This window comes from Chelonia mydas, chromosome 11 (genome assembly GCF_015237465.2).
Source record: "Chelonia mydas isolate rCheMyd1 chromosome 11, rCheMyd1.pri.v2, whole genome shotgun sequence".
Taxonomy (NCBI): Eukaryota; Metazoa; Chordata; order Testudines; family Cheloniidae; genus Chelonia; species Chelonia mydas.
In genome coordinates this window covers 26,064,045-26,076,385 of record NC_051251.2, presented here as the reverse complement: position 1 = coordinate 26,076,385, position 12,341 = coordinate 26,064,045, and the positions used below count along the sequence as shown (strand labels likewise).

The 12,341-nt window shown below is 38.3% G+C and overlaps 1 protein-coding gene across 2 annotated transcripts in view; it reads right to left on the bottom strand.

The window, feature by feature from the left end:
* The window catches only part of EPC2 (enhancer of polycomb homolog 2), an 85,946-nt gene that overhangs the window by 23,519 nt on the left and 50,086 nt on the right, over positions 1-12,341 (bottom strand). For both annotated transcript variants that reach the window (XM_007061786.4, XM_037912055.2), the window contains 6 exons: positions 9,984-10,132; positions 9,551-9,683; positions 5,431-5,622; positions 4,365-4,454; positions 463-608; positions 8-351 (listed from right to left, as the gene is read on the bottom strand). In XM_007061786.4, coding sequence (XP_007061848.1) covers positions 8-351; positions 463-608; positions 4,365-4,454; positions 5,431-5,622; positions 9,551-9,683; positions 9,984-10,132 — 1,054 coding nt within the window. The remainder of the gene's footprint in view (positions 1-7; positions 352-462; positions 609-4,364; positions 4,455-5,430; positions 5,623-9,550; positions 9,684-9,983; positions 10,133-12,341) is intronic.

Here is a 12,341-nt window from a genome sequence, read left to right as displayed (position 1 = left end):
TGCCTACCTGATATGCCATTCTTGCTGGTGTTCAATAAAGCTACAGATGCTGCAGAAACTCTTTTATTAGTCACAGTCTGCCCTGGTTTCCTTGAGGTACATTCTTCACTATCACTGTCCTGTAAATTTAGTAGCCTTGGCTGGAAACATTGCAGTCGACATGATCGGATATTGCTTAGTATTTCAGAAAGGGACAGTCTGTTTTCACAATGTTTATTGGAAGCATTGGTCCGTGAGAAATTAGAAGAAAAGTCTACAGTTTGGGAAGAGCTTGAAAAACTATTTAGCATTTCGGGGTCTATCTGTTTCAGGACAGGATCGTGTTCTGTAGATATTCGGTCCATTATAACCCTGATTTAAAAAGAAAAAAAAACACAATTTAACAGACATTAGTTATGTGATCTCTTTTTAAAGGATGGGAGGGTTAAAAGGGCCAAAAGAATCAAAGCAATGCCACTCTACCTTCCTCCCCTCCCAATTCGCCTTCTTGCAAATCCTATGCATCTTCTTGGAACCGTAAGGGTTGTGAGGCAATGCCTATACCTCAGCTTGTCAAATTCTGCCAGTTCCGAATTCTCACATGAATAATTAGTTTGGTCCAAACGAGGCTGGAGAGGAGAAAAAAATTACATTTTGCACAAATTTATGGCATACGTTTGGGTCAAGAAAACTATGAATGTATAATACCATTTCTTAAAAGTATCTTACAACATTACCTATGACTGAAACATGGAGGAATGCTCTCAGTATAACTGGGTTCAAAAAAGAACTAGGTAAGTTCATGGAAGATAGGTCCATCAATTGCTATTAGCCAAGATGGTCAGCAATGCAACCCCATGCTCGGGGCGACCTTAAACCTCTACCAGAAGCTGGGAATGGAAGACAGGGCTGGATCATTTCATAATTGCCTTGTTCAGTACATTCCTCCTGAAGCTCTAGTATGGGTCACTGTCAGAGACAGGATACTGGGTAAGATGAACCATGGTCTGACCCACTTTGTCAACTCTTATGTTTTCAAACTAGCAAAAGTTTAGATCACAAAACTAAGGGGTCAGACAACTCTTTCTGCAGGGGAAAAAAGTATGCCTATGCGACAAAGAGGTGGGAATTTTGTGGGTTTGCGGGGGGGGGGGGTCGGAGGGGAGTGCCACAACAGATCTCCTTTCTTGATTGCACCAGAAAAAAAAAGTGCAATCAAAAATCATTCATTTTGCTGCTCGAAGAGCTGAGGAGGAGGAAGCTACAGCCAAACCTCTAGGGCTGAGTGGATCTAATGACTAAATTAGTGGCCAACCAGGGATGGCACTTGCTGCCAGCACTCAGAAAATTCAGCAAAACTGAAGAACAAACGAGCCAGCTAGTCACTAGGGAACCGGAGCTGGATGTAAATGTACAAGCCAACAGCCTGATCAATGGTAAGTATCTGCAAAGTAGAAGAGCACTAGAGTAATAACATCTGATAACCCGTAGGAACCTGGAAATCACTAAGATACGCCTGAGGCTACAGACGCATGAGATGCACTCAAGAAAACCTATGGGAGAAAAAGAGGAACAAATACAGAGAGCTTCATGACCCGCAGTGTCCAAAGAAGGAACCAAGTCACTTGGGAGACTGCGGAGATAACTGAAGTGGTTTTTTACCCACGAAAGCTTATGCCCAAATAAATATTAGTTTCTAAGGTGCCACCAGACTCCTTGTTGTTTTTGCGGATTCAGACTAACACGGCTACCCCCTGATACTTGAACACATCTGACCTGCTTAGTCGAGACCTAAGATCCTCCTGTAGACTTTTAGGGAGTACACATTCTACATTCTGGGTATTGTATAAAAACCTTTTTGTCCTCTTCACCAACCAACCTAGTTCATTACAGGGAAGTTAATGTAATTAAATATGATGTTTTTAAATTAAATATTATGTCTTTTAAATACTTGTATTTTAAGATTAAGTTTACAAAAAGGATTGTGTGTCACTACCCAGCCTCTTATGTCTCAGTGGCGCAAGCAAAGAGATTGGATCACTCTGTAGGTATGGTGGCAGCTTGCCTACGGGGTCCTCTGCAGTAGACACTTCACCAATGTCTGAGCAGCTGTTTGGTGAGTTATCTCAATGCCTCTGGAGCTAAGAAGATACGGTACTACAGGATTAGTCTCAATCCTGTTCCGCTTTATGCATTCATGGCTGATTTTGACAGTGTTAAGCATCTACAGCTACCACTGATTTCAAAAAGGAGTTTTAGGTGATCAACACTTATGACCAATGAAGCTATAAGTGTCAGGTATACTGAGAGGACTAAAGATCTCCCCCACTGCCACAGTTTCAAAACCAAGACATCTGTTTCAAGCTCTGAGGATTGAGTCAGCCAGTTTCCAAATCACACTGGCCTCACATTTTCCCTCTGTGATGCAGCAGCCTGTGTGCACAGAGCAGGAAGAAAAGTGCAAAAAATTTCAGAGTAAAGCTTACTTCTTAAGATTGACAAAAGCATACAGAGCTTATATAAAATAAATGCTTTCATATGTTAAGACTCAGGTTGTTCTTTTCTCGATATTTCAAAACAATAAAATAACAGAATTGTATTATCTTACTAATGTCCTTACTAAAATCCAGACTACCTAGAAAATCACAAAAGTATGCTTTGATAAAACATATGCTATACAAAACAAGTCAATTTCTGAAGGCAAAAAAGAATTTCTGGAGCTGAAAAATAAAATATATTTTAGCAGACGCTTCTTTAAAATACTCATCTACTCAAACTAAATTCTAATTGTGTCACTTATTTCGTCCTCTCCCGTCCCTACACCGCTGAGGTGGTATGGCAACACTTATGGTTGGACATTTTGCTAAACTGTTTCAAGTTTGAAGGCTGAAGCACCACCCGTGTCTGGGAGGTTATACTACACTTTCAAAGAATTTTGTACTCTTCTTTAAGAATCTGGATGATCTCAAAGGATATTCACTTTCACTAAATATTAATACATTTTGGTGTAATACAAGAATGCAAAACAGCATTTTTATAAACATATAAAAATGAATACATGTCTTTCTTGGGATGATAATTTTTCTGATGAATTTCACTTAATTTTTTTAAGTAGTCCTCTTGCAGCTCATTTGCTGTGGGCCCCTCAAGGATGGGAAGAGAAAGACGGTCATTTAAGCTTGCCCAGTTACTGGATTATTCTGGGTGATCAAGAATTTGAAGCACAGTAATCTTCCTTTAAGTAAATTATCTGGTGCCTGAACTGAGCCAATTTTCACACTGTTTATTCTAAACAGTTAAGAGATCTTTTACAAGAAGTTTATGATATTTCCATTTAGAATGCTACATCAAAGACCTTTCAAAGGTAGTCTAGTTATCTTCTGTATTTTAAAATTCAATTATTTCAAGCAAAAAAAAGCAGAATTAATGAAACTGCACATACAGATTTTAGATTAGCGTTCAAGAAAGACCTCTGGTATAAAGGCAAAGTACTCTATTTTAAGTACTCACTGTAATCTATTTAAACAGCATCTTGATATAAAAAATAAATCTCTATTAACCCTAAGTTCTTAAAAAAAAAAAAAAAAAAGAAGAGGAGTACTTGTGGCACCTTAGAGACCAACAAATTTATTTGGGCATAAGCTTTTGTGGGCTAAAACCCACTTCATCTGATGCATGCAGTGGAAGTTCTTTGACTCAAAAAGTATATTTATATAGCAGTTACTAAAAAGAATGTTGATATTTATTGTAACTTCTGCATTTTACACTTAGATGACTCTACATGGTTTCAGTTTAAATCTCTTTAGTTGTCCTAAATATTAACAGATCTAAACCGCCGTTTCTTGGGGCTTGTCTACACAAACATTTACTTGACATTTGAAACAGGTCTGGACCAAAGCACATTAACTATCAGTGCACATCTGTAGGGTCCACCTGGACAGTTAGAACACAGCAGGCTACTGGAAGACAGATTCACATCCCACCTTGTTTGTGTAGACAAGCACTTAATTAAATGTGCTATCATATGGCATATCCAGGTTTATGTGCCACCTCAGAACCCTTGATATTTGTGTCAGAACATTAAGGCTGAGGGGGAAAAGGAACTGGGAGAACTAGAAAGCAGTACGCCCTGTTTCTTAGCAGTGATGGTTGATTTGACTAGCTGGAAGTGCTATAGATGATCTTGACGCACTCACTGAATCTACAGTAAGAAAAGAGAAAGAAAGATATGGAAGAAAGATAAGCCCAAAACGAAAGGTTGTTGTGAAGATTTTTTTTGGATTGACCAAACAGCCTGTCTAATTCCTTGGCTCAGATAGAGACACTCCTCTTAATATTAGCATGCTGCCAGTACGTTATTAAAAAACAGCAACAAAAATTCTTACAGCATAATACTGGCATCCCGCTCTCCTTCTGAAAGCACAAGGTCCATCGGGATCATTTTCTTCTTCAGGTTCTGATACTGGTGAGGGTACCTAAAGCACAAGCAAATTCATTCTCTATAATCGTACTCTCCACAATTTAGAGATACTTCACGGCCTCTTTAAAGCCACCAATAATTAAATATAGGTCATAAGCAATTAACTATTTTTGATTGTATATTGAGTAATGCTACTCTAAGTTTATGTAGTGCTTTGTATTCGGAGATTTTCAAATAGCTTACAAAGATGGATTAAAAACAGGTAACCTTTTTTTTGTGGGGGAGAGGGAAATGAAGCACAGAAAGGTAAAGTAACATCCCCAGGGTCATACAATAAATCAGTGGGAGAATCAGCAATAAAACCAGATGTCCTGACTCCCAGTCTTGTGCTTCATCCACTGAACCACAGCTGCCGAAACTGCCACCCAAGTTATCTATTTAACGCTTAAAACTGAGAAAATCATACCAGAAATATCAGGAAAAAAATCTAGAACTGATGAGAAAGCATTTCCAATATAATTTATAATACGCTATTTTGGTAGCAGCATTTGTCAGAGAAACAGATGGTGGAAGAGGGTCCTCTAAAATGCAGGTGTAAAAACACCTACATAGATTTCACAAAAATGAAGGGTATTTGAGATAAAAACTTGATGGCCACATAAGGAATTCTCATACTTGGCATTTATACAGCTTTTTTTCAGTGGATCTCAGAGCTCTTTAGAAAGTTGGGTAAGTATTATTAACCCATTTTACAACAGCGTCAGGAATATAATTATGTCTATCTACCTCCCAGGCCCCTCCCTCCTCTAATTGCTAGGCCCCTCTATCTTTGTCAAAATAACAGAACCAACCTCAATTATTTTACATGATTATGCTATATAAGCATTTGTCTAAACCCAGCTATTCACAATCTCTGATCAGGAGAACCATATACCCACTTTTGAGGTTAGATCACCTAAACTCAAGTCAATTTTGATTTTGTCCCCCCAGCTATAAGTAACTACTTGTATTTTATTTTAGTTAAAAATTACCTGTGGGAATTCATCTTCATCTGAACTGTGGAAGTCATACTGTTTAATGTCACTCTTACTGATAACAGGCAATGGCTCAGTAGTGGGCTGCTGAGGAGTTATTACACTCTCTATTTTAGGCTTCTTTGGATACTTCTTCTTTTGACGGACAACATCTGACCCGTCTTCCTTTAGAGATGGGTGGTGAGGATGCTGTTTGTATAGAAGGGTTTTTTGGACAGGAGAAAGAAAACATAATATTCCTTAATTCATTAAAACTACTCTCCTCTTTTCCTGAAATATACACTTGGGAAGGCATTATTGTTTGCAATCTCAGAGTTAAACAAAAGGACCAATGAAATATCTTTTATAGTGAACAAATATCTTTTTTAGACTACAGAAGGGAGTTGTGGTTTTTTGGACCAATCAATTCAATATCCTGTAGCTGAAAATCCCATTCTGGTTATTTTCCAAAACTCAGTTTCCTAAGCCACAAGACGTGCAATTCTCTTAAATGTTTTAAATTTGCTTGGGATATGGAACGAAGAACAATGATCTGGGTTTATTCCATTTATTTCTTATTTCATCACTTTTCATTTTGTTTAGAATCCAATGCTAATGGTTATTACTATTTCATCCTAGTAGCTTACTTCAGCAAGATTAATCTACAGTATAAAGCTTGATCAGAATTAAATCAAAAACTTTACTCAAGAATAAATACTCATCAGCAACAGTTAAACTTCAGAACTCTCAAGATACTTTAAAGGATGCTTACCCTCAATCTCTCCTTTTCGGTTATAAGAAAGACACAGTTTGGCTGCTGAGGAAACTACAAGTTTTTCTAAGAATTTAACTTGTCAGCACCAATGTTGGATTGTAGCTAATGCAAGCAATTGAGGTCATTTTAATAACTGATAATACACAGTACAATGGATAGGTATTTAGAAATTTGGTCACCCTTTCTAGAATGCTCAGAAGAGGAGGGCTCCCCAGCTAGAAAGACAGAATCTTTAGCCAGGATCTTTGAATAATATAACCTGATCCTACACAAGTAAGATATGTACTATATTTATGTTTTATTGTATCTTTGCCTTAATTAAAAAAACAAAACATACACAGAGTACAAGGCAAGTAAGTTCTTGTAACAGAATAAAGGAAACTGCCTGCAATTAACTTAACTAACCAGTAGGTGTCACTAGTGTTAAATAAAAACTGTAATTCATAGTCATAATATAGTCATAGCTATAAAATCATATTCTGGAATGATTCTAGAAAGCAAAAGGACAAATAACTTAGGAATATCTTATAATAAGTTCCTACAATAGGCTTTTGTCAATTCAATTTTTAAATGCTGTTTCATTATAATAAAACTGAAGTGTGCCCATGACCTATATACTTTTAAAAAAGCAGGATCTCTCTGACAGACATTTCTTTAACAGAAAAAACAGTTAAATGGTGGCAGCAATCCACCCCCATTAGTCTCCTCTCCGAACTTAAAAAAACCCTGAAAACAGATGTTGTATTCTACTATATTTTAAATGTGTAGATTCTGATGTCTGCCACTGCTTAAATTTTTTTCTTTTTGATGTGTCATTTCCTCTCAGAGCTCAGCAAAAGGAGAACCATCTGTCCAAATAACATTCAGTGCACAGTTCTGATTCTGCTTTGTCCCAAGTGGAAACAATAAAGCAAAAAGGAATTCCCATTTCCTTCCTCCGTTTTACCTCTTTTCTTTCCCCGGCTTTGACCAAGGCTCCTCATAGAGGCCAACCACAGTTTCAGAAATTCAGAGCTGCTGCTGTTACAATGATTGTTTTTGTTTTGTTTTTTTAAATCAGGCACACAGGCAATAGAACTCCTCATTGTCTTCCCTGCTTTTTTATACTGATCTTTATACTTCACTGTATTTAATTCTGTGCTTCACAATCATTAACAGTGATTTTGGACCAGAAGGACTTCTGGATTAACAGGAAATATTAACAGCCTCATCCTCTCCTGCATTACAATCGTGTGCTTCATGCGAAGACGGTCCCCAAGAGAACTGAGAATTGTATAGCTTGGTTAAGTGGGAAGAGGTAAAGACATAACCATATACAATTATTTGAAGGGTGTGAGCATCAAGAAGGGACAAATTATTTAGGAATTGTTTTACCTCTTGATGAGATCCATTAGGTTTTGGAACAGACTCCCAATGGTGGAAGTCCCATCACATGATAAGTTTAAAACTAGACTAGACAAACCATTCAAAACCTACAGTACATACTATTGAGCATACTGACCTAACTGCCATTTCAATTTAAGTTAGAGTTATAGATGCTCAGCACCAATCAGCATTTGACACAAGACAAGGAGAAAAAAAAAAAACCTTAATTTTTTTCTCATCTGGAAACAAGGATAGCGCTCTTTTCTTGAAGTAGTAAGACAACATTGTGCAGGAAAACCTGAATCTCTCATTCTATTCATGGTGTAGCCCTGAGGAACTGTGTTTACTTTAGGTCCTTCAGTACTAAGTATTTTACTGCTATTTTGCACAAAATATCAAAACTATCCTCTAATGGAATATTCAAATAATTATTCTACAATCTTTTGGGGGGTTTTGAATACCTAATTTTTATCCATCTATTTTGAGCAGTCCAATACAATGGAGAGCAAGATCTCTCTACAGGATTTTTTTTCCCTTGTTTTTTGAGCTCTGAGAATGTGTTTTTCAGGAAGCACTAAGAAAAAGGGAAGGATAAAAGTAAGCACTAGGTAAAAAAAATGATCAATGGAGGATGGATGTTTGGATCTAATTCCACTACATCGTAGGGAATTCTGATTTGATGATCTGGCTAGATTACACCTCAACTCTTGATGTGTTTCTTCTCTTCTGATGTATCTGGACCAGGAGTTTTCAAATGTTTATTTGTTAGAGAACATTTCTTTGGTGGAGCGTCTCCCACTGATGATTTAAATAGAGAAATCTCCAGAAGATTAATTATTTTATCCAGTGCCTGAGTTTACAAAAAACTGCGCAGTGTGACTAGTTTGAAGGTGTCCAAAATTTCTAGCTATGGATGATTCTTTTAACCCTACTTTTCTGATGTTACAAACACTCCCAAGGTCAGTAGGTATAAAAATAAAACTAGACCAACTGTGGTTCAGCATAGACAGAAGGAAGTTAAGGAACAACACTCTTCTGCGAAGGATAACACTTCACAAAATTTGGCAGCCCACAGCTCTCCCAATCTCAGCCTGTCAAAATAATTAACGTGCACATGACAAACAGAATAGCATTAAGTCTTCCAGGTCTCTCCCTCCTAGTAGTTTGTGGTGCCTACGTAGAATTAAAAGGCTCACACCTTGTCTGCATTGTTTTCCACTAACAGCACACAGTTTCTGATACTATCACACTGTCAATAGAGGGAGGAAATCAGAATCACTGCTAGTTGATATCAATAGTGCACAGCTCTCAATAATGTCAGACTACTGACACACAACCCAAAGAGTTTCCTGAAAATGTTGGTCGCCCAGTTTTTACTAAGCATTGACATTATACAAAATAAATAGTAAAGCTTGTTTTCTTGAGCTAGCTATCTGCCTGGAAATGTTAATAGGCCTTGATCTCTGATGCATAATCCCTAGTTTATGTCAACCCCTAGAATTCTGTAGCTCTTTCATTGCCTTTTACTGACACCCTACATTTCCCTAATATTCTCATCTTTGTGTTGTGGAATGATTCTGTCCACAGCTATCAGTATTCCTGGACTGTGCTGCTGACAAAAGTTCAAAGCTCTACTCCCCAAAGGAACGCAAGAGAAAAGTAGTTCACTGTATGTCTCAGTATGTGATATAGGCCCTTAAATTCACATTTAAGTGTTTACATATGTATCTCCTTACAACTAAAAGAGAGTGTAGTGAGAAAGATAGGAATGAAGAATACTATATTATTCTTATTTAAAGAAAAAACTGTGATGTCAGGTGTCATTGATACCTAGACATCTGAACCACGTTAGACTATAAACTTTTCAAGCTAGGGACAGTCTTTTACTCTCTTTCCCAATGCAAGCACCTACTCTGCACATTAGATTGACTAGCCAACCCAACTACAAGAGCTGTTCAAAGCAACAAGATGTCTCAATGTGGACAAAAACAAGTTTACCTTAACTTTACATTCTTGAACTTTGTGGTGGTTTCCATTATGAAGAGTTGCTGGAGTGGTGCTCATCTCTTTGTCAGGTCTATTAAGCTTGACTTCATTAAGGATTTCACCTCCATAATCACCCAAGTGGTACCTGAAAGTTATAAAAGGGGATCTTTATACATTTTAATGGCAACATCATATTATTAAAAAAAAAAAAAAAAAAAAGCTGTACAACAAACACAATTTTCAGTTTTATGAAGTTTACAGTGAGATTTAAGCCTTCAACTAATCAAAAAAGTTCAAAAGTCATGTATACATACAGGAGCAGTAGCTTAATTTACAAAATGTGTTACTATGCATTTGAGATAGAACGAAACCCCTTTATTTAATGCAGTATTTTATACATATTCAAAGCGGGGCTCTCATAGTTAATGTTGGATGGTAACTGTACCTTTTTTCCACAACTTCTAATGTTAAATGCAACAACTCCCGTTTTGTTTTCTCTCTTCTCTTAATCATCTCCAAAATTGTTATTGCTCTGCTAAACTCTCTTCTTAATTTCAACATTTTCTCATAAGAGGCTTCATCATTCTTTCGATTCTATTGAAAATAGATGGAATGTTAGTAAGAGTATAAATCAAAAGCAAAATCTGGAAGATGTAAATTGTGTCAGTTTAGCAAAATATTATACATTGTAGGCCTGTGGTCAGAAAGCAGAATCTGACCATGTGAATCCTAGCATAAACCTTTCACAAGAATAAACTATTCAGTGCACCAAACTGTAAAGTATGATTACAAGAAAGGAAGAGCAATATCTCTGTAAAGTCAAATCCTAAGCTAATTTTTTCTTCAATAAAGCTCCAATGAAGTCAATGGAAATTTGTATAAAAGAGCTGAGGATTTGGCCCAAGAATATTTTGCTTACCTAGATTCTGCAAGTCATGAGTTTTACTATATTTAAGGTTGATATCAAAATATGGAAAATTAAGGACTTTACAGTTCCAGCTATAACCAACCTAAGCTAGTGCTTAGCAACTCGAACAGCTGATCTGTATTGTGTTGTTCCTCTGTCTCCCACAAACAGGTTCAAGTAAATCTTGGTACAAATCAGATATAAAGTCATTACTAAGTTGGATTGACACAATTTAGTCTTGACAAATCCATGATGACTGCTACTTATCACCTTATTATCTTCTAGGTGTTTGCAAATTGATTGCTTAATTATTTGCTCCATTTTCTTTCCAGGTACTGAAGTTAAGCTGACTGGTCTGTAATTCCCTGGGTTGTTCTTATTTCCCTTTCGGTACTACATTTGCCCTATCCAGTCCTCTGGAATCGCTCTCATCTTCCATGACTTTTCTAATATAAATCGCTAATAGCTCAGATATTTCCTCAGATAGCCCCTTGAGTATTCTAGGACGTATTTCAACAGGCCCTGGTGACCTGAAGACATTGAACTTGTCTAAGGGTATGTCTATACAGCTGACTTTAAAGTGCTTCCGCGGCAGTGCTTTAACATGGCTGTGTAGTTGCGGCTCCAGCGCTGGGAGAGGGGTCTCCTGGCGCTGTAATAAAACCACCTCTGCAAGGGGAATATCTGCCAGCGCTATCTACGCTGCCACTTTACAGCGCTGAAACCTGCATCGCTCAGGGGTGTGTTTTTTCACACGAGTGAAGAAAGATTCACCACTGTAAGTGACAGTGTAGACATGGCCTAAGTAATTTTTAACTTGTTCTTTCCCTATTTTAGCCTCTGATCCTGCCTCATTTTTATTGGCATTCACTGGCATATTAGATATCCAATAACGACCAACTTTTTTGGTAAAAACCGAAATAAAATCATCCCGCTTTCTGAGGCATTTTAAGGTGTAATTCTGTGGCAGCTTTGAGTAATTTTTTTTTTTTAAATGGAGGGTTTTTTTTTTTAATTAAATAAGAAAATAAATGCTACAATCTGTACAGTATCCTACTCTAATATTACATTTTACACAATTTATTTTATTCTGCCCCTTAAATTTTCAAGGCATGATAAATTTTTGTATTGAAAACGCTTAGCTACATTGCTGAAGTTGTCTGGAGGAAGATGGAATTTGATGGAAGACGGATGTTTCGGAACAGTTGGAGCCTTTGGCATCCAAGAACGAATAGGATATTGTTTGGGCTGTTTGGCACCCTGTGATGGGACGGCTGCCCCGCACTGGCAGAAAAGGGCTGCCTAGGGAGGCTGCACTGGAGGCAGCCAATTAGAGAGGGGCTGCAAGGAGCAGCCAATCTTGGCCTAGCAGGCCCATATAAAAAGGCTGCAGGGCAGAGCAGAGTAGCTGACTGGAACTTGAGGGGAGAAGACTGGGCTCCTAGCAGGGGGAAGAAGCCCCAGCACCTGGGACAATTCAGTGCTGAAAGCCGGGACTGGGGAGCTAGAGAGAGCTCCTGGCTGGCTGCTGAGGCCCTGAGGTAAGGGCAGAAGAGGGTGCTGGAGCTGCATGGGAAGAGACCCTGGGACAATGGACTGCAGTTGAGCGAAGTGGCTGGGCGAAGATTGCAGGTCCCCCGGAAGGAAAGAACACGGAGCGTGGCACAGTCGGAGGGCAATGTCATGAAGAGGACACCACGGTCCTGGGATTGATGTGGGTCCAGGAGCAGAGGTGATGGTGGGTGAGACACTACCAGAAGAGGGCGCAGAGCTAATTCCCAGGACAGCCAGGAGGAAGTGCCGCAACAGTGAGTCGCACCCCGACACACATCCATGAAGCAGTTGAGAGGATGCATCACCCCTTTCCCTCCCACTTGTGACCAGGACAAGGAGGAG